General features: G+C 51.6%; 12 protein-coding genes across 12 annotated transcripts; 5 read left to right on the plus strand and 7 right to left on the minus strand.

Moving 5' to 3' along the window:
* Window positions 1-137: 137 nt before the first annotated feature.
* Window positions 138-3,341, minus strand: GNI_105380 (AMP deaminase; the record flags this gene model as incomplete). The annotated part of the gene is made up of 1 exon (XM_011133018.1): window positions 138-3,341. One exon carries the CDS (start codon window positions 3,339-3,341, stop codon window positions 138-140), a length of 3,204 nt encoding a protein of 1,067 aa, XP_011131320.1.
* Window positions 3,342-3,549: 208 nt separating this feature from the next.
* On the minus strand, window positions 3,550-3,882 carry GNI_105390 (Yos1-like protein; the record flags this gene model as incomplete). The annotated part of the gene is made up of 1 exon (XM_011133019.1): window positions 3,550-3,882. One exon carries the CDS (start codon window positions 3,880-3,882, stop codon window positions 3,550-3,552), a length of 333 nt encoding a protein of 110 aa, XP_011131321.1.
* Window positions 3,883-3,909: 27 nt separating this feature from the next.
* GNI_105400 (PPR repeat protein) lies at window positions 3,910-9,368 on the plus strand (the record flags this gene model as incomplete). Its single annotated transcript, XM_011133020.1, has 3 exons — window positions 3,910-4,000; window positions 4,088-9,190; window positions 9,241-9,368. 3 exons carry the CDS (start codon window positions 3,910-3,912, stop codon window positions 9,366-9,368), a joined length of 5,322 nt encoding a protein of 1,773 aa, XP_011131322.1.
* A 41-nt stretch (window positions 9,369-9,409) lies between these two features.
* On the plus strand, window positions 9,410-9,838 carry GNI_105410 (hypothetical protein; the record flags this gene model as incomplete). Its single annotated transcript, XM_011133021.1, has 1 exon — window positions 9,410-9,838. One exon carries the CDS (start codon window positions 9,410-9,412, stop codon window positions 9,836-9,838), a length of 429 nt encoding a protein of 142 aa, XP_011131323.1.
* A 743-nt stretch (window positions 9,839-10,581) lies between these two features.
* On the minus strand, window positions 10,582-13,838 carry GNI_105420 (endonuclease/exonuclease/phosphatase family protein; the record flags this gene model as incomplete). The annotated part of the gene is made up of 2 exons (XM_011133022.1): window positions 10,582-13,656; window positions 13,800-13,838. The coding sequence occupies 2 exons, from the start codon at window positions 13,836-13,838 to the stop codon at window positions 10,582-10,584; spliced, it is 3,114 nt and encodes a 1,037-aa protein (XP_011131324.1).
* Window positions 13,839-13,871: 33 nt separating this feature from the next.
* GNI_105430 (26S proteasome ATPase regulatory subunit 4) lies at window positions 13,872-15,293 on the plus strand (the record flags this gene model as incomplete). Its single annotated transcript, XM_011133023.1, has 2 exons — window positions 13,872-14,031; window positions 14,125-15,293. The coding sequence occupies 2 exons, from the start codon at window positions 13,872-13,874 to the stop codon at window positions 15,291-15,293; spliced, it is 1,329 nt and encodes a 442-aa protein (XP_011131325.1).
* A 435-nt stretch (window positions 15,294-15,728) lies between these two features.
* GNI_105440 (putative PPPDE peptidase domain protein) lies at window positions 15,729-16,889 on the minus strand (the record flags this gene model as incomplete). Its single annotated transcript, XM_011133024.1, has 3 exons — window positions 15,729-16,311; window positions 16,477-16,588; window positions 16,748-16,889. The coding sequence occupies 3 exons, from the start codon at window positions 16,887-16,889 to the stop codon at window positions 15,729-15,731; spliced, it is 837 nt and encodes a 278-aa protein (XP_011131326.1).
* A 267-nt stretch (window positions 16,890-17,156) lies between these two features.
* On the plus strand, window positions 17,157-18,633 carry GNI_105450 (putative U3 small nucleolar RNA-associated protein 7; the record flags this gene model as incomplete). The annotated part of the gene is made up of 2 exons (XM_011133025.1): window positions 17,157-17,245; window positions 17,421-18,633. 2 exons carry the CDS (start codon window positions 17,157-17,159, stop codon window positions 18,631-18,633), a joined length of 1,302 nt encoding a protein of 433 aa, XP_011131327.1.
* Window positions 18,634-19,275: 642 nt separating this feature from the next.
* On the minus strand, window positions 19,276-20,385 carry GNI_105460 (putative transmembrane protein; the record flags this gene model as incomplete). Its single annotated transcript, XM_011133026.1, has 1 exon — window positions 19,276-20,385. The coding sequence occupies one exon, from the start codon at window positions 20,383-20,385 to the stop codon at window positions 19,276-19,278; it is 1,110 nt and encodes a 369-aa protein (XP_011131328.1).
* A 262-nt stretch (window positions 20,386-20,647) lies between these two features.
* On the minus strand, window positions 20,648-22,584 carry GNI_105470 (glutamine-tRNA ligase; the record flags this gene model as incomplete). Its single annotated transcript, XM_011133027.1, has 2 exons — window positions 20,648-22,477; window positions 22,528-22,584. The coding sequence occupies 2 exons, from the start codon at window positions 22,582-22,584 to the stop codon at window positions 20,648-20,650; spliced, it is 1,887 nt and encodes a 628-aa protein (XP_011131329.1).
* A 145-nt stretch (window positions 22,585-22,729) lies between these two features.
* On the plus strand, window positions 22,730-24,348 carry GNI_105480 (putative replication factor C subunit; the record flags this gene model as incomplete). The annotated part of the gene is made up of 2 exons (XM_011133028.1): window positions 22,730-23,477; window positions 23,636-24,348. The coding sequence occupies 2 exons, from the start codon at window positions 22,730-22,732 to the stop codon at window positions 24,346-24,348; spliced, it is 1,461 nt and encodes a 486-aa protein (XP_011131330.1).
* A 272-nt stretch (window positions 24,349-24,620) lies between these two features.
* GNI_105490 (ABC transporter) lies at window positions 24,621-26,681 on the minus strand (the record flags this gene model as incomplete). The annotated part of the gene is made up of 2 exons (XM_011133029.1): window positions 24,621-25,455; window positions 25,561-26,681. The coding sequence occupies 2 exons, from the start codon at window positions 26,679-26,681 to the stop codon at window positions 24,621-24,623; spliced, it is 1,956 nt and encodes a 651-aa protein (XP_011131331.1).
* Between the last annotated feature and the right edge of the window lie 80 nt (window positions 26,682-26,761).

Genomic DNA, 26,761 nt, shown 5'->3' on the forward strand with positions numbered 1-26,761 from the left:
TGCTACAGTCGCGACGAGTAAAACGGCAATGAACACGCGTGTATGTGGTGGCTGCAGAACTTCGCATGTTGAGTAAGCGCGCCTCTGGATAAGTCTCTGGAGAAGTCTCTGGATAAGTCTCTGGAGAAGAGGTGGGGCTAATTTGTCGTCACCATGACGACATCTCTGAGGTATTTGAGTTCTTCCTTGAGAGCCTCTTCTCGGTAGGCGAGACGTATGCCAGGGACGTTGGTGGCGCGAATGTCGTTGCCCTTAGCGCCCTTTTTGAGGTAATGAGCACCAATCCAGTGTCGTTTGAACTGGGGTTCGAAGTTGGATTGTAGGACGGAATTTCTGGCGACTTCGCAGAGGTCTACGGGTGAGAGTTTCCAGAGATGGGCGCAGACTGAGTATTCTTCTAGAAGGGCCTCATCAGTGAAATGGAACATGAGTGGGTCGTCAGAGGAGAGACTGACATTGAGTCCGATTTTGAAGAAGGTAACGAAGGGTGACTTGGTGATTTCGTGGAATAGGGCGTTATTGCTGAGGGGTGACATGGCGAGGCCGATTTGCCAGCAGTAGTATAGGTACTGAAGGACGGGTGATTTGCGGAGCATGATACCGTGATTGATACCATCAGCGAGGAGTCCGGCGCTGGCAAGATGGCTGATGCTCCCGGCTTCACCACAGTGGGGGCGGAAGGGCATGGGATTGAGACCCCTTGCTTGAAGGAGTACATTAAGCGTACGTATGTTAGCGTACATGTAGTAGGCCCAGTAGGCGTAGGGTGGATTGTCTTCATGAACCCAATCTTTAGGATCAGGTAGTTCACCTCCTGCCATGGTGAATTTGCTTACGACACTTTCATCATCTACACTATCCCACGCTACAGTTTGTCGCAACATTTCAAAGATTTCAGGATGATCTCTAGGCTTGAGAACTGCCTCTATAACCGGTCGGAACACATTAGACAAAAACCCTTCCATCGACTTCACCTTATTACGAGCCCGGTAAACATGATACAGACGTGGTACCTGGATAACCCAACGCACGCGTTTGCTATGCAACTTATTATTCAACATCCAACGTGCAAGCTTTACCCACTCATTCGGACTATGCCCATAAATTGATACGCGCCACTCCACTTGCTGATATTTAGCCGCCTCCAAATCCTCAATAACCTCTTGAGTCAATTCCGCTAAATATCGACCACCAATAAAATTATCCGTTTTCAGAAATACCTCTCGCAACATAGCCGCTCCAAATGGGTTATACTTCGAATTGAACAAATCAAACCGATGGAAACAAGAGTTCATCGCATGAACATCCAAATGATCAATAGATGTCTCCCATGCCGTTAATCCTATCTGCTCCTCAAATAACTTACGCAATGTCAACTCCTCACCACCAGCTGTCTTACATACTACCTCATCCGCCGCCGTTCGATATTTACGACGAATAAACCGTAACAGATGTTTCTGTGTCATGCAAGCCGAATGGTGCACGTGTGTGTCCACTTTTCGCACATTATAAAAGTCACGATGGTTATTATTCCGTACTTCCTCTTGCTCATCCGGTCCATTAAACAGAAGATGAAAACTGAACTTCTCTTCCAAATATTTCAATCTCTGATAACAAACACTTTTGCATGCTGGATCCTGAACTACCTTCATCAATTGCTTCAGATGCATCAAGTATTCATCCACTGATGGTAAATGACCACCCGTCAATTCAATTATTGACTTGTACTCTTCACCACTGCCACCTGCCACCAATGGCAACTCCGGACCCCGACCACTACACACTGTCGGCGTCACGTCGGTATCACCTCGAACCCCCTCTTCCAAACGTCTAGACCGAGACCCAGGAGCAGACATCGGACCACACTTAGGATCACACTTACCGCCACAACCTGCTTCCTTTCTTACAAACTCGTCGCCGTACCAGCCACTGTCCAAAACCTCCACTTGACCGTCGTCCTTGTGGTGCGTCACGCTAATAGCGATCGGTGAACGGACCTTCTCCCCGTTCTGCACCTGTTCCGGCTCCCCCACAGGCGTCTCGCCCACAGGTGTCGCGAACGACATGGACGACTGACTGGCGGGCTCCGCAATCACCGACGCGTGGCGCTCCGCTGAACCGTCAGTCTGAGCCGCCCCAACGTCGTCGCTCTCAGTCTCAGGTACCTGAACCGTCTTGCTTGCCACGTCGTCCGTGATAAGTCCATCGTTTCTTCCTCCGTCTTTTTTCTCTGCCTCGATTCCCTCTCCATCCTTTACCTCTCCATCCTTTACCTCTCCATCATTTACCTCTCCATCATTTACCTCTCCATCATTTGCCTCTCCATGCACGGGACCAAAGTCAGGTCGGGTCTCCCCTCGGGAGCGGGGTGTACTTTCGGGACACAGGTCAGTATAGACACGGACAACGCCGCCTTCGATGGTGACGTAGCCTCGTAGGTTTTCAAGGACAGGTGCGTTTTCAGGACAGAAACGTGGTTCGCGAGAGCCCCAGGGGTCACTGGCGTGTGTAACGGGAGGGAGGACACAGGGCGAGTCGTAATAGCGATAAGGCTCGACGAATTCGGACCGGAGCATAAGCGCGCTGGAAATCATTTTAACAGCGCGAACATTTTCTTCGCTCCGTGACGCACGCAGGGCAAGTTCGTCACTTGGCAATACAAGCCGGGTATACTGCTTGGGTGGTAACAGTCCTATGTAGCTTCCCTTGGAGCTGCGGCCGTCGGTAGTCAATTCGTGCAGCCTTGTGTCGTGCAGTCTTGGGTCCTGGAGACGGGTGTCCTGAACTTTACTACCGTCTTGCGACTTTGCCTCGACCGACTTGGCATCATACAACTTGGCCTCGTACGACTTGGCATCATACGGCCTGGCATCATGTTGTCTGCTGGGTACGTCCACCGGGAAGATGCACGTGTCCTTTGCACTGACTGGGGTGACGGGAGGTGCCGGTACAGTGGGCACAATGCCTGCGTAGTCGGCCTCGCTGAAGTGGTCTGCGTGTGCAGAAGTCACGGAAAGTGTGTTCCACTTTTGCTTCGAGTTCGTCGACGGTGGAGCACGCTCCGCCGAATGAGTCGCTGAACGTAAGTCACTTGTACTCTGACGCACCAACTCCTTCAAATGGATGCTGATACTGTCTCGCGTCTCTTCCCCATGCTCTCCTGGCACATTTGAACTCTCCGTTTCCTCACTTATCACCGTTACCGCACTTTGCTGAGGACGCCAATTACGTCTACTCAACTGGTCGCGATACGCAGCAATTTGCTCATTACTCATACGACGGCCGAACGAGCTCCTGTCGTCCTCCTCACTGCCTTCACTCGCTTGCAATGACACACCCATGTTTTTACCCCCAAAACGCTCCCTAAAATTAACTCCACCCGCCACAACGGCTCTTTACCACAACGGCTCTTTACCACAACGGCTCTTTACCACAACAGCTCCCCCCCCCCCCCCTCCCCCTCCCAAAGGTCTTCCCCCTTCGGTCTTCACCGAAATGCATAAACACCCAGACATTCCATCCGACCCGCGCGGATTACCACGCAATGGCTTAACCGAACAATGCCTCCACAATAATCACTAGTACGTTGAGTATCACCAAAATAGCTGCAAAGGTAAGATTGGTACTGGAACAAGGTGTTTTTCGGAACAAGGTGGCCTTCGGAACAAGGTGGTTTTCGGAACAAGGTGGAAGGGAAGTCGTACGTCTTATGTAATTTCTGAAGGCATACAGGACAATTGATATTTGAAACTTTAGACCGCCTTCATCGGCAACTGGTCTGTCCAGCCCCCACTTCACCAACAGTCTCTTTTCATTCAAGATAGCGAGACCGTTCGCACCCAGGATAGATGCCTCAATAAGATGCCATAGGGAAAGCCCCATGATTTTTTGACAGTTGTAATTAATGTGATGGGCGGGAGAAGCCTAGACAACGATGAAATAGCAGCCCTTCTCGACCTCTCCTATTTATCCGATGAAAGCAAATATGACATCACAAGCTGTATGACACACACGCGCTCTCTTTGTTGCACGCAGTGTGTGCCGCACGTGTGTGCCGCACGTGTGTGAGAGTATATCTGTTTGCTAGCGGAGTGTAAGGAGTACATTCGTCTGAAGCATTTGTTGGGTGTTCTTCCGTCATTGCACAACATGCAGCAGGTGAATGACGTGTGTGTACAAATTGGCGAGTTGGGGGAATGTGAAAACATCCAGAATTTTCACACGTTGACACCGCTTATTGATGAGTGTAAATGGTCGTGTATGTGTGTGGCAATGATTGGAGGCATTACACAGAAGAATCATATAGAGAGGTTTAATCTAATAGCTCGGATAACTCGTGTTATGCGTAAAATAACGTTCGACCCCGTGATGGTGGATAGTGTAGTCAAGAATGCCATTACTCAGATCTGCCAGATTGGTCGGTCGACGCTTGTCACGGGGATTTTGGGGGACATGTTCAAGTGCAACAAGTGGCATGGAGCGTATTCCGTGAGCAGGAGGATCCTACAACACCTCTTCGAAGTATGGGTGTTGGCGCTGACTCAGCAGGAACAGTGGGACCACATTCTGGCTTATATTGCTGCCACTCGCGCGGGCCAGCAAATATTCAAGTACCCCGAGAACAGATACCCCGAGAACAGATACCCCGAGAACAGATACCCCGAGAACAGATACCCCGAGAACAGATACCCCGAGTGCGAAAAAAACACGGCGCCTCCTCGCTCGGGAGAGGCGGACACGCCGTCGACGTGCTCGCCCTCGAGCGCGTCGCCGTCGCCATTCGCATCCGCCAAGTCGCCGGGTCGAAACGGGACTTTGCCGGCATGGATGACCGCCGAATTTTTGCGTGCGCGAAGCATGCAGAGCGACAGCACACGGGGTCTAAGGATACCATGGGTGAGTGTGCTATCATACTGTCACCACTTATTGGACGTTGGCGACACAGAGAAGTTGCTGATGGTGTTGCCCTTACTGTTAGGCAAGTCGTGCAGCGACGAGGCGTGTGTGGACCGCGTCTGGCACCGCGACTTGTTCGAAGAGCAGAGTTTGGATTGCGAGGAACCCGACTGCGTATGTCACGACTGCAAAAGAATCGATAATGGCCTAGAACCAATTGTACGACCAGAACACGTAATCATCCGTTTGGATATGATGCGCTCAGCTGGCAAGGTAGACACCTTCAGCGAGTGCCCCGCAGGCTACGGACTTGACGCTCTTCTCATCCGGTTTGTTGCACAAGGAACACACGAAAGCGGAGCATTCGTCGACGACTGGCTTCAAGGCCTCGAATCACCTAGCATCAACTCACAGGATATGCTCCGCGTTATCCGGCAAGTCATCCAACATGCCGCCTGCCAATGCCGCGCGTATCAGCTGCTAGAAATCTGCTGTCGTATCGGAGAAAACTGTTTCGTCTGCGACCATGGGAAGTTTGCCAAACTTATTGCTGAAGAAGCCGCTGCCTCCAGCCATAGCAGCCGCTCCACCGACGACTGCAAAACAGACCTCCGACTCGATCCCGGTCTCGACGGGTCCGGAGTTGGCGCTGACACGTCCAAAGGTGGTGCTGAGTCGTCCAGAGGTGGTGTTGACTGGTCCAGAAATGATGCTGACTGGTCCAGAAATGATGCTGACTCGTCCAGAGGTGGTGCTGACTCGTCCAGAGGTGGTGCTGACTCCTCGAGGTGTGAGCCGGAGATAGGAGACGCACACGGGTGTCGCCTCTCGCCTCTCCACGAAGAAGCGGACGCGCGAACTTTTTCGAGCCAGCCCACTGTAGAAAGCCTCACGCCACGCGGTTACGGGGGCCCTTTCCACTCGCCCCGTTCGATTGCCTCCGTCCCGGCCCGGGTCGCCTCCGGCTGTGCAGCGGCCGGCAACCTCCACCCCGACCTGGAGGCGGGTCGGACTGCTGAGGGCAAGCCGGGATTTCTTGGAGCTGGAGGCACGGCCAGCCACAGCGTGGTGAGCTTGGCCAACTACAACATGGCCAGCCTGGCGGACGAACTTGTACATGCCCGTGACGGACTCGTCCGCGGCGAGAGAGTCTCGTTGAGGGCTGGCGCGGAGCTCCGAGAGCGTAGTTCGTGCATGTCGATGTTGAGTTCCACGTTGAGTTCAACGTTGAGTCCGAGGACACTTGGGAAAAGTGCACTGGTGGCGACATGTAGTTCTCCGGTGCTTGGAAGGCTATGTGTTCCGCCTGTGGAGGCTTTGATAAATCGGGTCTCTACTCAAATGGAGTTATTCCGTGAGGCGACAAGTGTCGTAATATCCGTAACAGAATATTATTTGTTCTGCGTGCTGGAGACGTATGAGCAACTGTGTGGTGTACCGTCAAGGCTACCGGGCATTACACCGGTGGATGTTATGATTGCTCCTAAGGCTCTGAATTTATCGGATAATCTATGTGAAGCGTTAATGCTGTCATTCTATCTCCTTCGTCCCACTCCGGTGGCCTTCCATGCGGAGACTCAGAACTTGCTGAATCGTTTTGCTGTTTATGGTAAAGCTGACCTGGCAGAGGAGAGTGCGCGTCACGTCTACCCTACGCTACTACCCGTCACCGTAGCCGAGTACTTCCCTGGCCCAATAATCACTTATGGATATGCAAACGCGCGCTATGTATCTGACGACCTTTTACGCTGGCGTTCTTTGATGTTCGAACTACTCGTGTGCATGTGCAAGGGCACTTACAGTCGCACTACTCTCATCGCACCACACCTAAGCGATTCTCTCTGTGAAAGCTTCATCCGAGTTTACGTCTCACAAAACAATCCACGAGCTGTACACCTCTCAGAACGGTTCGTTAGGAGGGCTCCACGAAAACTCACACCACATCTACTGCGTGCCGTCGAAGCTGACAACTTCTATTTCATACGACAGATCTGGCATAAGTCAGACCTGTCCCAAGATTTATCTGCACAAGCCACCATACTGCAGTATCTAGAACATGTCGGCGCCCGAGACGTGCTAGCTACCTTTGTAAAGACCTACCCAGTTTCCCTACGAGCTGTAAATTCAGTCTCCAGCTCCCTCTCAAGCTTCTACAATGATACCAGTCTTCACGACGCCTGTGCCCACGGATCCAACCATAGCACCGTCGACAGCAACCGCTGCAGCTGCAGCCGACACGGAACAGAATACCACCTTGGAACGCAACCAGAAAGAAGCCTACAAGGAGGAGCCCCGCAAGGAGGAAGCCGGCAAGGAGGGCCCCCGCAAGGAGGGAGCCGGCAAGGAGGGCCCCCGGAAGGAGGAAGCCGGCAAGGAGGGCCCCCGCAAGGAGGAAGCCGGCAAGGAGGGCCCCCGCAAGGAGGGAGCCGGCAAGGAGGGCCCCCGCAAGGAGGAGCCCCGGAAGGAGGAAGCCGTCCGGGCGATTGCCTGGGTGAACGAGAAGAAAGCCGGCAAGGTAGTAACCAAAGAGGCGACAACATGAATCACGACGACAGCAGGAGTTTCGATAGCGGCTTCCCTCGAAGTTTCGGGTCCCTCGCCGGTTGCGCCGACCTGCCGAGTGACCGACTGCCAGGTGGGCGCCGTGTGGAGGCCCTGGGTGGTCCAGCGTCAGGTGGCCCCGCAACCGGCGCCTCCGAGCAGGGTGGCAGGGGACTGCAAGACAGGGAACTGCAAGGCGATGGTTTGGCTCCCCAGAGCGGTTCTCAGGGTGGTCCCCAGAGTGTTCCTCAAAGTGGTGCGGAGTTGGGTTCCGAGATGCATGAGGGTCAGGGCGAGTGGTTGCCGCCGTGGTCGATGGCGGAGGCGTTGTTGGAAAAGGCGCAATATGAGGCATTGTTGGTCGCGTATTGTAGGCCTGTGTTGCCGGAGTCAAGTGCAGATGCGGCCGAGGTGGGAGCGCGAGCGTACGAGGCGGTGGTGGATGCAGCACTGGGTGTACGTGAGTACGTGCGTGCATTTCGTTACTTTGGCGAAATGACGGCGAGGTTCGCGCCGGATGCGCAAACGTGTGCGCAATTGCTGCGGCACGTGCATTTGTTACAGCCGAGGTTAGGTGAGGCGGCGACGACTGCGAGTCGGGAGCAGTTGTTGGCGTTGGCGCGAGAGTGTGACCCGCAGATGCGCGACTGTCACCTTTTTTCGGCGGTGGTAGATGCATTATCGCGTGTTAAGGAGACGGAGAGATTGGCGCGAGTGGTGGATGAGTACCGCCAGTCCCACCCCAAGCCGACGTTACTGGCGACGGCGACTTTGATGAAGGCTTATGGGCGCTGTGGGAATCGCGAAGAAGCATTACGTGTGTGGGTTTCAATTGAACATCTGAATCATCGCGACGAATACATTCAATCCTGCGGCATTGACGCCCTCGTTTCGCTGGGCGAACTAGACGAGGCGTTGGCCATCTGGAAGAACTGCATGCGCACCGGAGTCAAGCTGGCAGAGCCGGCACAGTCGGTGCTAATTCGAGGTTGTGTGACTCGCGGACGGATTTCCGAGGCACTTAAAATATACGAAACCATGATCAAGAAGAGACAGTTCCCTTGCGATATCACGTGTAATTACCTGATGCACGGTTGCACAAGCCGACGACGACTCGAAGACGCTCTGGCCTGCTTCAGCGATATGGCCAAATTCTCAGCACCTGACACTGTTAGCTACAGTACTATCATTAAGGGTTTGTGCGACAAGGAAAAAAATAGTCTAGCCCTTGAAATGTTCTATCAAATGGAGTCCAAAGGACTAAAGCCAGACATCATTACCTACAACACACTCATGGAAGGATTCAGCAAAGCCGGTGACCGAGCCATGGTAGAAAAACTTTACGCACAGATCATCGAAAACGGACTACAACCATCTTGTTACACACTCACCATCCTCATCAAATTCTATGGACGAATCAAACTACTCAACAAGGTGTTCGAATGCTTAGACACCATGCCCGCTACACATGGCTTTGAATGCGATCAATTCGTCTATACATCCATCATCGCCGCTTGCACCTGGAACAGAAGACTAGATCTCGCCCTTAACGTCCTCGTCACAATGAAGGCCAAATTCAACATCTCACCACGGACATACGCTACAGTCATCGCAGGCTGTATCAGGGTCTCCGCCTGGGATACCCTCTGCGAAGTCCTATGTCTCTGTCTACAAGATGAATGTACTCTCAACAAACGACTCATTGCCAAAATCGAAAACCTCATACTCAAAGGAGGAATCAACATCAAAGAAGGTAACACCCACCAGTACTCACACCAGTACTCACACCAGTAGTCACTATAGTGACACCAGTAGTCACTCTAATGACACCAGTAGTCACTCTAATGACACGATTAATGCTTTGCTATGTAGCTACTCTGAGTCAGATAAAGCTCTTCTTGACTTTGTTGGGAACAAGGGAAAAACGCTAGGGGTTTTCCTGTATAGCTATTGAGGGATTTCTTTCGCAGGTATGGATCCGAGTTGGTTGCCGGAGAATCGTCGTCCTCATGCTCAGGACGTGGCATTTGAGTTGTTGGATTCTGGTTGTAGGCCTGCAGGTTGTTGTGAGAACACTAGTTGCTCGAAGGTGACAGTGAGACCAGACATTCCGGAGCAGGTTGCATCATGTGCAGATGAGTTGCCAACAGGTTGTTATTACTACGCTAAGGCAGTGGCGAACGTGACGGGGGCATTGTGTCATCATGAATCGTTATGGAGTTCGGCAAGTGGTGTGTGTTTTGATCTAATGGGATTGGGTGGATGGCAGGCACCGATCTATTCGTTATGGCAGATTCACAATGCTTATACCGAAGGGTGTCGGCACATGCAGTTTTCAATGCATCGAAATGTGACCAATGTGGATAAGGCAGCATTACGCAGTTGTTCCTTGGTCAGATAAAGATGCCATCCTTCCATCCACGGAAATGCTCATGGAACGCAGTCGAAAACCGCTCGCCATGTTCACACCACAGACCATTTCCGCACCTCCTCCACCTGCGGTCACCACCATCCGCGTCCACAGTAGCGAGGAAGACTGTGTTTTCCATTTAGACAACTACTTCGAATTCCCCAAACTCCAGCTCCCTCTACGCCTCATAGTCACTTCCGCACCAGCTGTTCTTCAATACATACAGGATGCCATGAAGAAACAAGACGCAACGCTTGACCACACCACAGTCGCTCCTGATAACACACTCCTGGAGCAACTGTACTCAGAAATGGTCACCAGCAGGACGCCAGATATCCTTCACCAAACCCCTCACGACCTCTGGACTCCGGACTCGTCTTCAGCTTCCGGCACAAACTCGAATCACGTATACCACCCGGGCAGCATCAAGGTGACTTCGGGCCAGGGACTTTGGGACAATGTCACACACGACCAACTTGTAGCCATATACACTGACTATGTACGCAGCCACATTACTGGACCCGACAACAAAACTCCTGGCGAACTCCGACGACATGGGTATCTCTCGGCAGTCTCAGGCGCCTCCGTCACCAGCTCTTTATCACAATCCAGACGCCTCTCTCCTCTGATCCGTCCGCCGTTCTCCCGTCGACGGATACCGCTGCTCCTTAGCCACCACAACCACCGCAGCCTAGAGAACTCCGCAACGCTCAATTCCCACTTGGTTTTCCTTCTCATATTCCTGACATTGTACTCTCTACTAAAGTAATACCACCACCGTTCATGCCGCCGCCGTTCGCCGTCTCACTCAGTCCAATGAAACCACTCATCTCAAAGTCCCACGCCGGGCCAACACTTTCTTTGTAACGACCACCATAACCGAACTCGCCACCGCTGTGGTGGCACTCACCACCGCTGTGGTAGTATTGACCACCACTGCGGCCACCACTGTGGCAGTACTGGCCACCACGCTGGTTCTGACCGCCGCGTCGCTGCTGATAGCTTTGACCGCCGCCATATACGCCCTCGCGAGGCTGGCTGCGTCGAAAAGACTCTCCACCAGTCCGCCCGGATCTGTACGACTCAGCAGCCGCCTCCTGCGGCAGCATGGGACCGATGGCCCGTCCTGGTTTTCTTCGGCTGCGACGGCTCCTCGCTTTGGCGCCATCTTGTCGCTCGACACCCGCGGCTGTCTTCGAAGGGTTTGAGGCCAGCAAGGAATCAACCCAGTCGGGGACGCCCTGCGAAGGAACAGCGGTTCGTCGTTCCCTCTCGGAACCGAGGGGCTTCTCGTCGAGGCGTAGGACGTCCAGCAGACTGAAAACCAGCGCGTCCGCCAACACCTCGATTTCCTGGGATCCAGCCTGGTCCTGGGATCCAGCCGGCTTCCGGGATTCAGACTGCTCCTGCGATCCAGCCTGCTTCCGGGATTCAGCCTGCTCCTGCGATCCAGCCTGCTCCTGGAATCCAGCCTGCTCCTGCGATCCAGCCTGCTCCTGCGATCCAGCCTGCTCCTGGGATCCAGCCTGGTCCTGCGATCCAGTCTGGTCCTGGGACGCAGTCGGCTCCTGGGACCCAGCCTGCAGTCTGCGACCCGTCTGCTGCTTCGTCGAAACAGCCTGGTCCTCGTTCGAACCACCGCCGAGCCGAACACCTGTCGGCCGACCCGTCGACGACAGACCTGTTAGCCGGCCTCCCGAAACGCTGTTAGGTTGCTTGTTTGTCGTCTGAACACTGTGCCCTCTTGGACGAGCTGCTGCGTGAGTCGTTCCGTGAACGTCTCCCTGTCCGGGAGAAGGTTGTAGCTTGTTGCGACCATTTCTGGAAGGTTCTTTGGCTGAGGGGTTGTTTGGTGGAGATTGGCGAGCTGGCCTCGAGCCGTCGGGAGGGCCCTGCTTGCTTTGGTCATTGGAGGATATGTTTTGTTTCTTGGCTTGAAACGCTTTCTTGATATCGTCCAGCCAGATACAGAACTCGTCATGGAGCAAAGCCTCGAAAGGTTCAGCGGTGTCTTCGAGAGAGACACGCGGTGTTCCCACAGCCATCGGACTTTTTCTCTCTGGAACATCTCCTCTCCTCGACGGGCTTACTATCCCAGCAGGTCCGAAGCATCTGGCTCTGGGTATTCTATGACCCCGCAAGTTGGCTGTGGAATAGTTAACGATAAATGTGGGACCCGGAGTTTGCCGGAAGCATAAGTCCACGACCAGCGGAAGGTGGTCGCTAACAGGAAACATTTTGCAAGGAATCTGGACCACCTTCTGCATCAACGAGCAGGGTGCTTGGGAACATATTCCGTGGACTACCATTTCATTTGGAGAATACCAAATGTAGTCGATACAACCGGACTGCTTCCCATGGAAGGCCGTGTAGCAAGGCTCCACCAGCTGAGATCCATTGCTGGAGATGCAGTAAGCGGACTTTATATTGAGAGGATTCACCCAACAATTGGGCGACCGTCGTAATAGTTGCTGAATGAAATTATTCCAACTGTCCTGCGTCATACCAAAGCGTGTTCCTTCGAACTGGATGGTATTCCTGGCACGGTTTTCACCACTGGCCTTGCCTGCCTTATCCTTGACAAAATACGCGTTGGTAGGCAGATTCAACGCGAAGGATCTAGACCAGTCGGAGACCTGGTCAATTGGACCGATGGATTCCATCCACAACGGCGTATATCCCGTACGTTTGTCCCCGCAATCAGTGGTGTGTCGGTGGACGGCGCTACCTACATCACCCCCTAGGTAGCCGTTCTCCAGACGAATGGGTCGTTGCTTAAGATCTTCAACACATGCTTTAACGAACGCCGTGTCAGTAGGTAAGTCAATCCTTGACACCTCGTTCTGAGTTCGTTGTCCTTCAAGCCTCTGAGCCTCATGTACAAAAAGGGCGTTTTGGCCACTTAATAGCCTCTGTTCGTAGGACCTGTATGAGTGCCCGGGGGAAGGGGGGCCGCTAAGTGTAAGATGTGCAACTTGTTCTATCGCGACATCGTTTGTTCGATGTATAAGCGAGGAATACAAAGGCGACATTGGAGTTAGGTTCAGATCACCACCCCAGATGACACCCGGTAGGTCGTCGTAAACATCAACCCAGATACCATCAGCGTTATAGCATGTGGTGCCTCTTTTTGCAAACTGAATTCGAAGACGATGAACCGCTTGCAGTATCGAACAAATCTGGAAATATTTGACATCAGACCGACCACAGTTGAATACCAAGTGGCTAGAAACTACCACCAGTCGTTTCTTCCCGCCTGAGACGTTGTTTGTGGTAGTATTTCCCGCCAAGTCCGAAGCGCCAACAGAATCCCTAGTTTCTAACACCGTCGCCGTGGACCTCAAAATCCGATCCAACGACGAACTCGGAAGGGGTTTGATAGCGCAATAATATAAACACTTGAATCGTGTCTCATTCCATATTACCCCCGTCCCGTCTACTCGACGGTTCCCGTGATGCTGGTTATAACAACCATTATATTCCGTAACAGAAGGCGGAACAGAAGCTGGAGCAGAAGGAGGTCCACAGGGCGGCGACTGCCCTACAGGAGGAGCCGTGGAGGCGGAGACAATGCTGGGTCTCGAAGGAGGGGCTGAACGTTTGTTTAACCTCGATATAAGGTAGTTGAAATCAGCTGGCTCTATCTCCTGCAACGTAATAATGTCAGGGGAGAAAGTTTTGATTTCGTTCACAACTCCATCTCGTCTCCTCTTGGCGTCTAGCGATTTGCGATCACAGTCTCGGTACCAGGCCATGTCAACCAGCGAAGGGGCTAAGCAATTAAAGTCCATGACACGGAATGGGTAGAACTGCCAGAGGAAAGCATCATGTGTTCTTGGGCGCTGTAATCGCGTGTTCGAAACAAACGTGTTCGAAACAAAAGTGTGCAGCACACACGTGTGCGGCAACCGACTCGGCGTGTTCAACGCACGTGTGTCAGAGAGTCGAGGACATTTTTATACCAGCTCCGATACCCGGTTAGCTCAGACATTTTCCAGTCAAGAATTGCGGCATCTCCAAAATTATGGGTAATGCACAAGGACTACCGAACGATGGACAACAGCAGAACCGGGATCGCGAACAGAGCAGGAGGCTGGAGACCCAAAAGCCGGCGGTAAGTACCGGCTTCGGAAGGAGGAAGAAGAAGTCCCAAGGTACCGTGCAGGCAATGAGGATACCGAATAGTAAGTGACGGTCCCGGGGGCAGGGCTGAGGGTCTTGAGAAGAGCAGGAGCTGTCTCCGAGATTAGGGGTAGGGTGAAATGTTATTTGTTTAGTATCCCCTAGTGCTCGTTGTTTGTTGCGTCAGTTACGATTGGAGAGAGTGAAAGATTACATGGCATTGGAAATGGATTATGTGTCTACGAAGCAGGATGAGGCTGAGTCACATGCTCGGCAAGAACAGGCTAAGGCATTGGTAGCTGAGTTGCAGGGTAGCCCTTTGACAGTGGGTACGTTGAAAGAGATAATAGATGAGAATCATGCGATCGTATCTTCCTCAGTGGGACCGAACCATTATGTTCCTATTCTGTCTATAGTGGACCCAGAGTTATTGGGTCCTGATGCTAACGTGTTATTACATCATAAGGCTATGGCTATAGTGGGTGTGCTGGAGAACGATGTTGACCCATTGGTGTCTGTAATGAAGGTGGATAAGGCTCCTTTAGAATCGTATAAGGACATAGGTGGTTTAGAGAAGCAAATTCAGGAGATTAAAGAGGCAGTTGAGTTACCTCTATTGCACCCTGAATTATACGAGGATATCGGCATCAAGCCACCTAAGGGAGTAATTCTATACGGGCCTCCCGGAACTGGGAAAACTTTACTAGCAAAGGCTGTAGCGAATGAAACCAGTGCTACCTTCCTACGTGTCGTGGGTTCCGAACTTATCCAGAAATATCTCGGAGACGGTCCTAAACTCGTTAGGGAAATGTTCAGGGTGGCGGAAGAGCATGCGCCATCAATTGTCTTCATCGACGAGATTGACGCTGTCGGTTCTAAAAGGTATGAGGCCCATAGTGGTGGTGAGAGGGAAATCCAAAGAACCATGCTTGAACTTCTTAACCAACTTGATGGCTTCGATACCAAAACTGATGTCAAAGTCATCATGGCCACCAACAGGATAGACGCGCTAGACCCTGCTCTTATTAGACCCGGAAGAATTGATAGAAAGATAGAACTACCTTCCCCGGATCAGAAGACCAAAAGAAGGATCTTCGACATCCAAACTACCAGAATGACTCTAGACACCGACGTAGACCTGGAGGAATTCGTTATGGCCAAAGACGATCTCAGCGGCGCCGATATCAAGGCCATATGCACTGAAGCCGGACTCCTGGCACTCAGGGACAGGAGAATGAAAGTCACTCAAGATGACTTTAGAAGAGCTAAAGACAAGGCCCTCTACCGGAAAAAGGGAAAGATTCCAGAAGGATTATACATCTAAATCGTCCCGCTGGTCCGCACCAAGTTCCCGCACACCCACCTCTTTTCTTTCCTTTAAAGTATTTTTCCAAACGAAATTCTGGTTGCGTGTGCGCGACCGAGTAGTGCTTTGCATTTATAACTTCACGTAAGTCCAATTGTTGTGGGCAGAGTTAAAAGGGAAAAAATCTTTGACGCTTACGAAATGATAAGAAGCGACCAGTGTACGTGCTGAAGTCATATAGATCATCCAAAGTGGTGATTGGCCTCATTGATCTAAAATCCACCACAATAGACCCAAACAGCACATCCAGGATGCTAGACCATTGCTGGTGGATTTTCTGAAGGGAACGCTTGTAATTTGTGTGCATGGGTAATATTTATGGATGTAATAATTTTGAGGAGCAAGAATTGTCGCACCATCTGAAGTTATCCCCCTCAAGTTATCCATCTGAAGTTATCCCTTTGATTCATATTTCTTCGATTGATGTTTTATTGATTCATGTTTCTTGGATCTCCTTTTATGCCTATGTCGTTTTTCCTTAGGTTCTATTGGCACCACATTATATTCGACCTCGTTCGGATCCTCGGCAACATTTACTTGGGTACAAGTATTAAACGGCCACCAGGCATGCCAGTTGATCTCTATAGGTCTCTGTAAGAGGCCTGCTTGAATGAGTGCGCCTGCCATAGAGCTTAATGCGCCATTAGTATTCTTCTTCTGTCGTTTCAACCTAACCTTTTCCTGCAACTCCAATGGCCTATAACTAATTCTATGGTGCTCACAAGACCCGGTAATATCCGTTCTTAACTGACCATCTGCCATCTGCACAGGATTATCATGAGCAATTTCTATCAAACGTAAAATCGCCTTACCAACCACACTCTTCGAAACTTCGCCAGGCTGACATAACAACGATTTCGGAACGCCCTTGCCATCCATCAGAAATCTTGCGCACACATCAGCAAAGTGGTTGCAATTCCATTCAACCAGATCGTACGTTTCGGGAGTGAAATCATGGTCTATGTCACTTAAGAATCTGATAGTCAAACTAATCGTGCTGCTAAGTAATGTGCTAACTAATCGTGCTGCTAAGTAATGTGCTAACTGATCGTGCTGCTAAGTAATGTGCTAACTAATCGTGCTGCTAAGTAATGTGCTAAGCAATGTGTTAAGTAATGTGCTAAGTCGGAATTGTTCTTACTTTTCGAATGTCTTTCTACTCATGGTGGTTGTTCCCAGTAGCTTGGTAATGTCAGGAGTCATTCCTATTTCTCTTTCCACTAAGGCGGGATTCATCCTCTCGATATAGCCACCTGAAGATCATAACGAACGATAATAAATGCTCTCTTCTCGGCCATCCCCACGGACGGTTTATATGCACCCACCCATCTGTTCAGAAATGGACCAGGGAACATTAGGCAGGAGGGAATGAACAGAGTGGGTACCGAAGGTCTAAGGTGTGGCAGCCATACCGTAGAAGTACTCGAAACCGTAGACCTCCACACTCGAATGCCATATACCTCGGATGGGTTTCTTAAGTAATAGCGGACTCACTGCAGCCGCCTTTCCGTCACTTAGGTCGTACACCTTCAACCAAACCTCATCACCTGGCATGCTAATTTATAGACACTAATTCATCAATTGACCCTCCTCCCTGACTTCTTCGTGGCCCAGACAAACCCCTCCTCTTTGGCCCCTCTGCTCGACTTAATCCGAACGAGCTTGGCGCCAAGATTCTGCCCTTTAGTCCTTGCCCCGCTACTTTATCCCTTACACTGTCAACTGCCCAGGCTCCCGCGCCACGTGGACCCAGGATGTGAGCGATCCATGACACAGTTGTAGCTGACGATCTCCCGGCCAATTTAAATTTGGAGCGGAGATATGCCTCCGAAGGACAAGAGAAAGCGCGGGCATGCTGATATATTAAGCCGACGAGAGCTACAGGCCGAGGAACTAGCGGATTCCCATGGGTAATAACACGTATCCCTTGTCGTCCAATATCCGTCTGAATGTTTGCACGCGCGTGTGCACACGCGTGTGCCCGCTCGTCTGCGCGCGAACGTTGCCCGACTATAATCATAGCGTGCTCCCCAGCTTGCCCACAGCTTGCCGACAGCTTAGTATTTAACTTGTCCTGGTTTTCAGTTTTATTGAGGCGGAACATGAAGGTGAGAAGACCGTGGATGTGACTCAAGAGGATATATTGGCGGAGGTGGAGCTTGGTGTGACTAAGAATAAGTGGACCGAATTCGGTTTATCTCGTGGTCCTTATACGTTGGATTTCACGGATGATGGGACTCATTTGCTGCTGGCTGGAGCTACGGGTGAGGCGAGGTTGTATGACTTGCGCGGTAGACGTCGGAAGGCGGGTCCGACGGAGGTGGTGCGAGTTGCGTGTAACGAGACCATCCGAACGGCAAGGTTTTGTTACAATTCGGCATGTTGGGCATTAGCTCAAAAGAATAGTCTGTGTCTATATGACAATGAGGGTGTTCGAATTCACGACTTTGATCGTAGTGACAGTTGCACCTCTATAGATTATTTGCCATATCATTTCTTGTTGGTGTCGGCTAAGGGTGGCCGTGGATTCATAGAGTGGCGGGACTTGAGTACTGGAAAGTTTGTAGGCACCAATCAAACGAAATATCTGAGTCCTAGGAAGGAAGCGTTGAGGCACAACAGGTACAATGGAGTTTGCTACACTGCTCATACCGATGGGATAGCTAGGTTGTGGACCCCAACCCTTAAGGAAGAGGCCTTGAGCTTCTTTGTTCATGGGTCGGGCACTAATTCAGTTGTTCCGTTCCGTGATCATTTCCTGGCAACTGCCAGCAACGATAATGTGGTTAGGATTTTCGACATTAGGAACCCAACAAGCAGCCTCGCAGTACATCGACTGAAGAGCACTGGAGAAGTTTCTATGGACGTGTCCCAATCTGGACTGCTGGCCATAGCTCAGGGACCCAGGGTAGTCATTTGGAAAGACGCCAACCGCGTCGTAGTACCCTCCGCCACCACGGAAACCAAGCCGGTCGCCGGCAGCTCCAGAGGTCGTTGGACTACAGAGGACGGCATGTATATGAAACACCAATACGTTAATGGACTTCGTTTCCACAGCGTCCGATTCAGACCCTTTGAAGACGTACTTGGTTGCGGTCTCACCCAAGGCATGGAGTCCCTAATTATTCCCGGAGCAGGCTATGCCAACCTCGATACTCTGGACAACAATCCCTACGCAACCAACAAGGAAAAGGCACGCGCCCTAGTTCGCAGGCTATTGGATAAATTACCAGCGGATACTATCATTCTGAACCCGAAAGCATTTTTCTCAGTCAAGAAACCCCGGATCGTCGCGTAGAAAAGAGTTTCGTCCTGACGAAGGATGGCCCGTCAGATTAACCTGTGTTTCGCCGACAAGTACAGCGCAGTAAAGGCACCACAGTAAAGGCACCACAGAGGCGGGGTGAACCTTTAATTACGGGCGGCCTGTTCGCCCCTTTTGACAATAAAAACGTGTGCGCACACTATTTGGGTGGTCAATCGACCGGTTGACGAGCATGAGTAAGCTTTTTCACGAAAGCCTCACCACTCAATTCGTTCTGTCAACTATACTCTCCTGTCGACTGAACTTTAACGACTGAGCGTTAACGCCAGTACTCTTCATAGTTCTTACGCAAACTTGCACGAAAAAGATTCATCTTTCCCGTCGCCGAGACCTTCGAGAATCCGGTCGCCCGGAGTACTTGTTTGTTCCACCTGAGAATATCCAGGAACGATATCCGGTAAGACGATATGCTCCGATAATGTAAATCTGCTGTTGGCGACACGCTCCTGAGACCTGGCAGAAAGCGTTTCTCCAGGACGCTCTAGCTTCCGGCCTGCTCTGTCTCGCCCCACAGAAACGCCCAGCGGAAATTAGGTGCCTAGTCTAGGGCGCGTAGACTGGGGTCTTGGGAACGCAAACTAGGCCGTTACACAGCTGTTCAATCGGAGCCACGTCCTACTGCGGAGTCACAGTGACGTGAACATGAGCCCCGGCTGGTTGCACGGGGGTTGGCTGCATAACGGGGGTTGGATGCATAACGGGGGCTTGTGGCATGGGGGCCTGCATCATGGGTGCCTGCTGCTGAGGCATTACGTGTACTTGCGGCTGCATCGGCGGTTGCTGAGGCTGTACGGGCGGTTGCTGAGGCTGTACGGGCGGTTGCTGGGGCTGCATCATGTGCTGTTGCATGGGAGCGGTCTGCATGGGCATCTGCAGAGGTGCCTGTGCCTGCATCGGGGCAAGCACCGGTGTAGGGGCCGGAGCGGGTACGGCGTATGTGATTGCAGGATGCGCGGGGGCAACACCGGCCTGGGTCTTGGTTGAACGGATCTCGGTGTAAACTTCACCAGAAGGAAGGATCACGCCGCTGTTAGTATAGATGGTGCCGCTGGGTGTCCGTTGCACGACAGTAACGGGTGCCTGTAGTTGAGCCGGGTGTCTAGTAGCATTAGCATTAGCAGCGGTGGCGGCGGCGGCGGCCACGGAGTTAGTAGTCGGTTGGACGGCAGTAGTGGAGAGCCTAGGTTGTTCGGGTTTTCTGGTGGGGGTTAGACGAGGCGAGCTTAATCTCGGGGAGCTTAGTCGAGGTGACTCGTTGTTGGGTTGGTACTGGGTAACAATGATCTGTTGTTGAGGCGACGATGGCGACGCCGTTGAGTCGGAAGTGGTGGAGTTGCGCTTTCTGCGAGGTGAGCCGCGCTGTTTGTAGATTGGTGCTCGCACGGCCGCGATCATCGCAGCCAGTCCCAGCATCACGCTTAGCACTCCTAGCACACCCGCCAACGCAACAGTCGTGTAGGTCTCGCGACTCGTCCAGTCCTCGTAGGGCTCGTTCCACGGAAACAACTCGCGCAACATCCACGCCGACTCGTATACACCATACAGTGCCACTAACACCGCCGGCAACGCGGCAACCCGCCATGATGAACCTAATACTATTGCCATCGACGACAATAACGCACATGCCATACCGCCGTACAAACCGAAGAATAACATCACCGCAGCCACGCAAGGACAAAGGGTTGCCGTCGCAATGGCCCATCTAGGAGGTTGCTGTCTTGTCATAGAATCAATTCGAAAAACACGGAATTCAATACACCGAAATTCTCCACACGTGTGCGTGCGCCACCACACGCGGCAACCTGTCCACCACCACCCACCACCACCACCTTTCAAAAGACACCCACACTTCTTCTCCACCGACCAACCTACTTCCCAACATTTCTTCCCTCTCTATCCCTTCGGCCCGTACGCAGCACGTGCACACAGTCAAGAGCTCGCTCGGTCAGTCAAACAGTACAAAAAAGATGAAGACCATTGCGGAGGGTTAGAGGTCAACTCGCTTAGTGGCCGTGTGGTCGTCGCTATCTGAGTCTCGTTCGGCTTCCTTCTCTTTCTTCTTCTTTCTTTCTTCTTTAGCGAGTTTCTTTAAACGACGTTCTTCGGCTGCCTTCTCTCTGGCGAGCTTGGCTTCGAGTTTGGCTTGTGCCTCCTTGCTTTGTTCGTTAGTCTCGCCAGCGAAGGTGTCTTGTAGACTAACGGTGAGGTTGAAGACTGGTTTGGTATTGGTGGAGTCGTAGTCAACGGCGAAGAACCCGACACGTTCGAATTGGAAGGTTGTTCCAGGAACTTCCTGGGCTGCCGTGGTTTCAATGCGGCCCAGCTTGGTGACCAAACTATTGGGGTTCAAATTGTCAACCCAGTTACCCCCGTCATCGGGGTCGGCCTGGACGAAAAGACGATCGTAGAGTCGGAACTCGGCCTCGACGCTGTCTGCCTCACTGACCCAGTGAATAACGCCTTTGACTGAACGTTTCTCTGCGGGTGGAACCCCGCCCCTAGTCTGTGGGTCCAGTTCGCAATGCAACTCGACCACCTCATCCCCGTCACCCTTGACCACCTGCTTACACTTGATCCAGTAACTACTCCTCAGTCTTACTTCCTGTCCAGGAGAAAGCCGGTGCCACTTGGGTGGTGGGACTTCCGCAAAGTCGTTTCGGTCGATGTAAATGACCGGACCCATTTTCACCTCCCGGGTGCCCATAAGCTCATCCTCAGGATGGTTACGTAGCGCCACCAACTCCGTCTCACCCGTGCCGCAGATCTCAGTCCAATTAGTTAGCACGACTTTCAGTGGGTCTACTACGGCCAGGCGTCGGGGTCGCGGGTGGAGAGCTTCGCGAACAATAGCTTCCAGTTTGAACATAGGGATCGTGTTGTCACGTTTGGCCACTCCCACGCTGTATGCGAATTTGCGGACTGCACTGGGGGGATAACCGCGTCTTCGACATCCAGCCAGCGTGGGCATGCGGGGGTCGTCCCAGCCGCTGACATAGTTCTCCTTGACGAGTTTGAGGAGGCGCCGTTTGCTCATAACGGTATGCGACAGATTAAAGCGGGCGAACTCGAGCTGTTGCGTCTTGAAGATACCCAGTTTTTCTTGGAACCAGTCGTAGAGGATGCGATGGTCATAAAATTCTAGTGTACAGATAGAATGAGAAATATGCTCGATACTATCTGACTGACCGTGCGCGTAATCATAGATCGGGTAGATACACCACTTGTCACCCGTGCGCGGATGGGATGCCCTTTTGATGCGGTACATTGGCGGGTCACGCATCGACATGTTCGGGTGAGTCATGTCGATTTTCGCCCGCAAAATCGCCTTGCCATCTTCATATTCGCCCGCCCTCATGCGTCTGAACGCCAACAAGTTTTCTTCCACAGCGCGCGTACGGAATGGCGAGTCCCGACCCGGCTCGGTCAGACTACCGCGATTGATCCGTACTTCCTCCTCTGTCTGCTCATCCACATACGCCAACTCCTTTTTAATCAATTCTTCCGCCCATTCGTACAACTGCTCAAAGTAGTCCGAGGCGTAAAACAAATTATCGTGCCAATTAAACCCTAGCCATCGCACGTCCTGCTTAATACCCTCGATATACTCCTCCTCCTCTGCCGCTGGGTTCGTATCGTCGAACCTCAGGTGACACTTCCCCCCGTACTGTTTCGCTATACCAAAGTTCAGACAGATCGACTTCGCGTGTCCCAAATGCAACCACCCATTAGGCTCCGGTGGGAACCGCGTTACGGTATACTCTAGCTTCCCCGCTGCCAATTCCTCGTCTATTATTTGTGTTATGAAGTTGTTCAACTTCTGCATATACAACTCGTTAACACACACACGTGTCAAACACACCAACTTACCGGTACTTCGATATCTTCATCGCATGGCGAGGGAAACTCCCCCTTTGCTGTCAGCATTTTCTTAAGAAAATTACCCGGAGATTGTGTAGGTCACGAACGCGTATTGGGCACGAACGCGTATTGGGCACGAACGCGAATTGCTTCACGAGAACGAATTGGTGCTGCACGTAGACATATCGGATAGTTGTTATTGATATTCCGGATGGATCTGTTGCCCTGGACTGAGAAGTATAGGCCCACTGCCGTGAATGAAGTGTTTGGTCATCGAGACATTATTACGACATTGGAATCATTTTTGAAAAGTGGGCAGCTACCTCACATCTTGCTTCATGGTCCCCCGGGAACGGGCAAGACGAGTGTGGTGCAAGCGATTGTACGAACGATGTTTGGTTTACAAATGGAATTACGTGTCTTGGAAATGAATGCTTCAGATGATCGAGGTATCGGAGTGGTACGAGACCAGATCAAAACATTCGTGGAAACGTCTATACCTGGGTCTCACAGGGCGAAGGAACTAAAGTATAAACCGGTTGAAGTGGACCCGACACGGTTGCTATTCGAGAATGGTATCAGTAACATGAAACAGGAAATAACCGAAGATGAAGAAATGCACGTCGAAGAAGAACCAGAGACCTCCAAACCAGAGACCTCCAAACCAGAGACCTCCAAACCGGAGGCCTCCAAATTGCCTGCACAAACAACTCTGATGTCTTTCTTTACTCCCAGAACAAATTCTAAAACGGAAAAGGCCTCTGCTAAAAAACCAAGCCCGAAAAGGGCATCCCCAATCCGCCCTAAAAGAACGCAAGTATCCATGGAAATTAACTTCCCCAATGCCCCTCAATTACCTCAAGACGATTCAGTTCATCCGAATCTACGCAATCTCAAAATCGTCGTACTTGATGAAGTGGATCAAATGACCTCCGTTGCGCAAACCGCCTTACGACGAAGTAAGCATTGCCGTGTGTATGTATCTGCGCCCCCATCCTGCCCCCCCCCCCTCCCCCCCCCCAGTTTATGTACCTCTGTCATCTTCCCCCTCAATTTGTGTGTGTGTGCTACGGACACACGTGTGCGAGCTAACGAACAAATATTGGTGAATATTTAGTCATGGAGAAGCATGCTGGCAATGCTCGTTTCTTTTTAATGTGTAATGAGATTACCAAGATCAACTTGCCAATACAAAGCCGTTGTACAAAGTTTCGTTTCAAGCCTATAGGCAAAGATTTCATGCGAGCGAAATTGGATATAGTGGTAGCCAATGAAAAGATTAGAATTGTTGAGGACGCCAAAAATGAGTTGCTGGAACGAGCTAAAGGTGACTTCCGTAAGCTCCTAAATACGTTGCAAACGTGCGTGATGCAAACGCAGTGGGATAGTTCATCGGGCCTCTCATACGATCGGATACAAACTGACACGGGACCTGAGTCCAATGGGACGGTCGCGGCTGAGCTGGGGGGTGAGCCACGAGGCGGTGAGCGAGGAATCATAACGAAGGCCGTTGTCAGGATGTCGTTGGGCCTTCCAAATGAGCAGGAGTTGAGCGGACTTATAAAGGTATTGAAGACTGAGAAAAATCCATTCCCGTCAGTATACATGCAGATACTACAGACTCTCCAGGAAAAGGGTGTTGCACTCTCCGATCTAGTTGAAGCGTGTTACGACGACATTTTGCAGACCACTCTCCCCAACAAAACGTACCTCACCATCCTCCCAAGGTTCGGCGACATACAATGCGCTTTAGCTGCGGGCGCGAGTCCCCAAATTCAGGCTGGCTGCCTTGTAGCCGCGTATGTCGAAATATCCAAAGACCTTCCCTGACAAAAGCTTTCCCAAGCCGACCCAACATCCGGCTGGCTGGCTGGCTGGCTGGCTGGCTAACTGCCTAGCTGCCTGTGCATCTGACGTTCGTTTGTATGGCGTGGCTTTTGTGTGGAACGGGAGACGCTACCCTCTAGTTCAGTTGGGGGGTCAAAAACGTTTGTTTCGTTTCTGATGGACTTAGTCATCTTGGGCGTGGTGGTGTGCATCTGGGGTAGCCACGGCCATGAAGACCAATGTTGTTGTTGTTGTTATGCCGGTCGGTGGTTGGGTTAAGCTTCGAGACCGACTCGTGTGTTGGTGAATCGGAAGGCGGCCCAGGCGACGATTCTCCAGCCGATGCCGATGGAGAATGCGACCCCGAGATTAGCGGCAGGCGAGAGTCCTTTGGGGAGGGGGGCGCATTGGTCGATGACGCCTAGGTCTCCGAATCGTAGGTCTAGGAAGCCTCCCATGCCATAGCGAATCCAGCTGACGTGTGAGATCCCACGCCAGAAAGTCGGGAGTGCGCTTTCTGTGATCCAGAGTCCGGAAAGCAAGATGGATAATATTACTCCCAGTGGCGCAATGGCACTGGCCCCAGGTGCTGAAGGGGCGACACAGCCGGAGAACATTGCCCAACCGCTGGCACTCCATGCCATAATGCCAGCCAGAATTAAATAGAAGAAGAAGAAGTTCGCTTGACTACCGAGATCAGCCAACCAATAAATAGCGAGTGTGTGAACAATCGGGAGGATACAAAGGAATGGGAAATCACCAAGCACCATTCCTAAAAAGGCCGACACCGAATTGTACAAACCACCCGCTTGCTCCCGATTGTATAACGGACGTAGGTCAGGGAAATCAATCCAATTCTGCAATGTCGAAAATGACATATTAATCGAACTAAACGCCACCACGCCCATCACATTAAAGTAGTTAACACAATCATAAGCATTCGTAGGCTTCGTTACGTGGAAGAAGATCAACCCAATAATAACTGACATGATGACCGTCACTGCCACCTGGATTAAAGTACTAACCCAGTTTCGAGCTCGGTTGAGTACATGACGATGAGTAAGCGTAGCAGTGTTCTTCAAAAATCTCCATACCGGATTCGCACCAGCACTTAAATACAAGATATGTGCCAACAGACATATGTGTGTGTCAACAGACACATGTGTGTGCCAACAGACATACGTGTGTGCGTGGATCTGAGTGGTGTAGACTCACTTAGAAGTAACAACATCTCCTATATCACCCACTTGCCGTTTCGCGTCCTCGACGTCGACAAGAAGCTGTTTTCCCCATGTAGTGGTCTCGAACGTGTCAGGCAAGACCAAAACCTCCGATTCAGGTATGACTTGTCTGCCACCACCTTCGACAACCTGGGCCATGTTATCCGGCGGTACAATGAAAGAGCCAGAGTTTTCGATAGGACCCACAAAGCTTCCTTTGCTGATGACACTGCCTAGTTTCGACAGTCGCTTAGACAACGACTGACGGACAGGTGGCTCTTCAACAACTGTAGAAACGGTGAGAAGATCCAACGAGAAATCTGCTACGTTGTTTCTAGGAGGTGGTGGGTACCCGATGGATATCCAGTACGATTTCATTTCTGACGCTCTTCCTTGATAGACCATCCTTCCAAGGGATAAAATGGCTAGACGATCAAAGAGGTTGAATATCTGGATTCTCGGCTGATGGATGGTAGAGATAATTGTTTTACCAGATGCAGCAAGCCCCTTAACAACGCTTAGTACATCAAAGGCAAGTGAGCTATCAAGTCCTGAAGTAGGTTCGTCTAGGAAAATGACCTGTGGATCTTCCAAAAGTTCGATGGCAATAGAAACCCGTTTTTTTTGTCCTCCTGAAACACCTTTCTTAATACGACCTCCAATGAGCACATGCCGACATTCCTCCAGTCCCAGCTGGCAGATAACCCGGTCGACGACAGCCTTCCGCTCGCTCTTACTTAATTTTGTAAGCTTCAGACTCGCCGCAAAGGTTATCGTTTCTTCAACATTCAGAAAAGGCAACAGACAGTCACTCTGCATTACATAACGACTAGCCTGCTTCAGCACCTTGTAATCTACCTGATGACCATTCAGGTAAATACGACCAGTCGGAATCGGCACCTTCCGTGCCACAACTGGCTCCTCCGGACCCCTCAGTCGATTCCGAGTCCGACCCGCTATAATGTTCAATAAACTAGTTTTGCCAGAGCCCGATGGACCCATTATAGCTAACAACTCCCCGGGCTTCGCCACCAAATTCACTCGATCCAGAATCCTCTTATCATGGGCCACAAATGACAACTCCTCCGCCAACAAGCAGATGCCCCTGTCCGCCATTACAAATTTAACCCGAAGAAATACACTACGACCACTATCACCACCACCACCACCACCACCACGAGGCAGCTACCCCCCCC

Source organism: Gregarina niphandrodes, assembly GCF_000223845.1.
Source record: "Gregarina niphandrodes unplaced genomic scaffold scaffold00023, whole genome shotgun sequence".
NCBI classification, from domain to species: Eukaryota; Apicomplexa; class Conoidasida; order Eugregarinorida; family Gregarinidae; genus Gregarina; species Gregarina niphandrodes.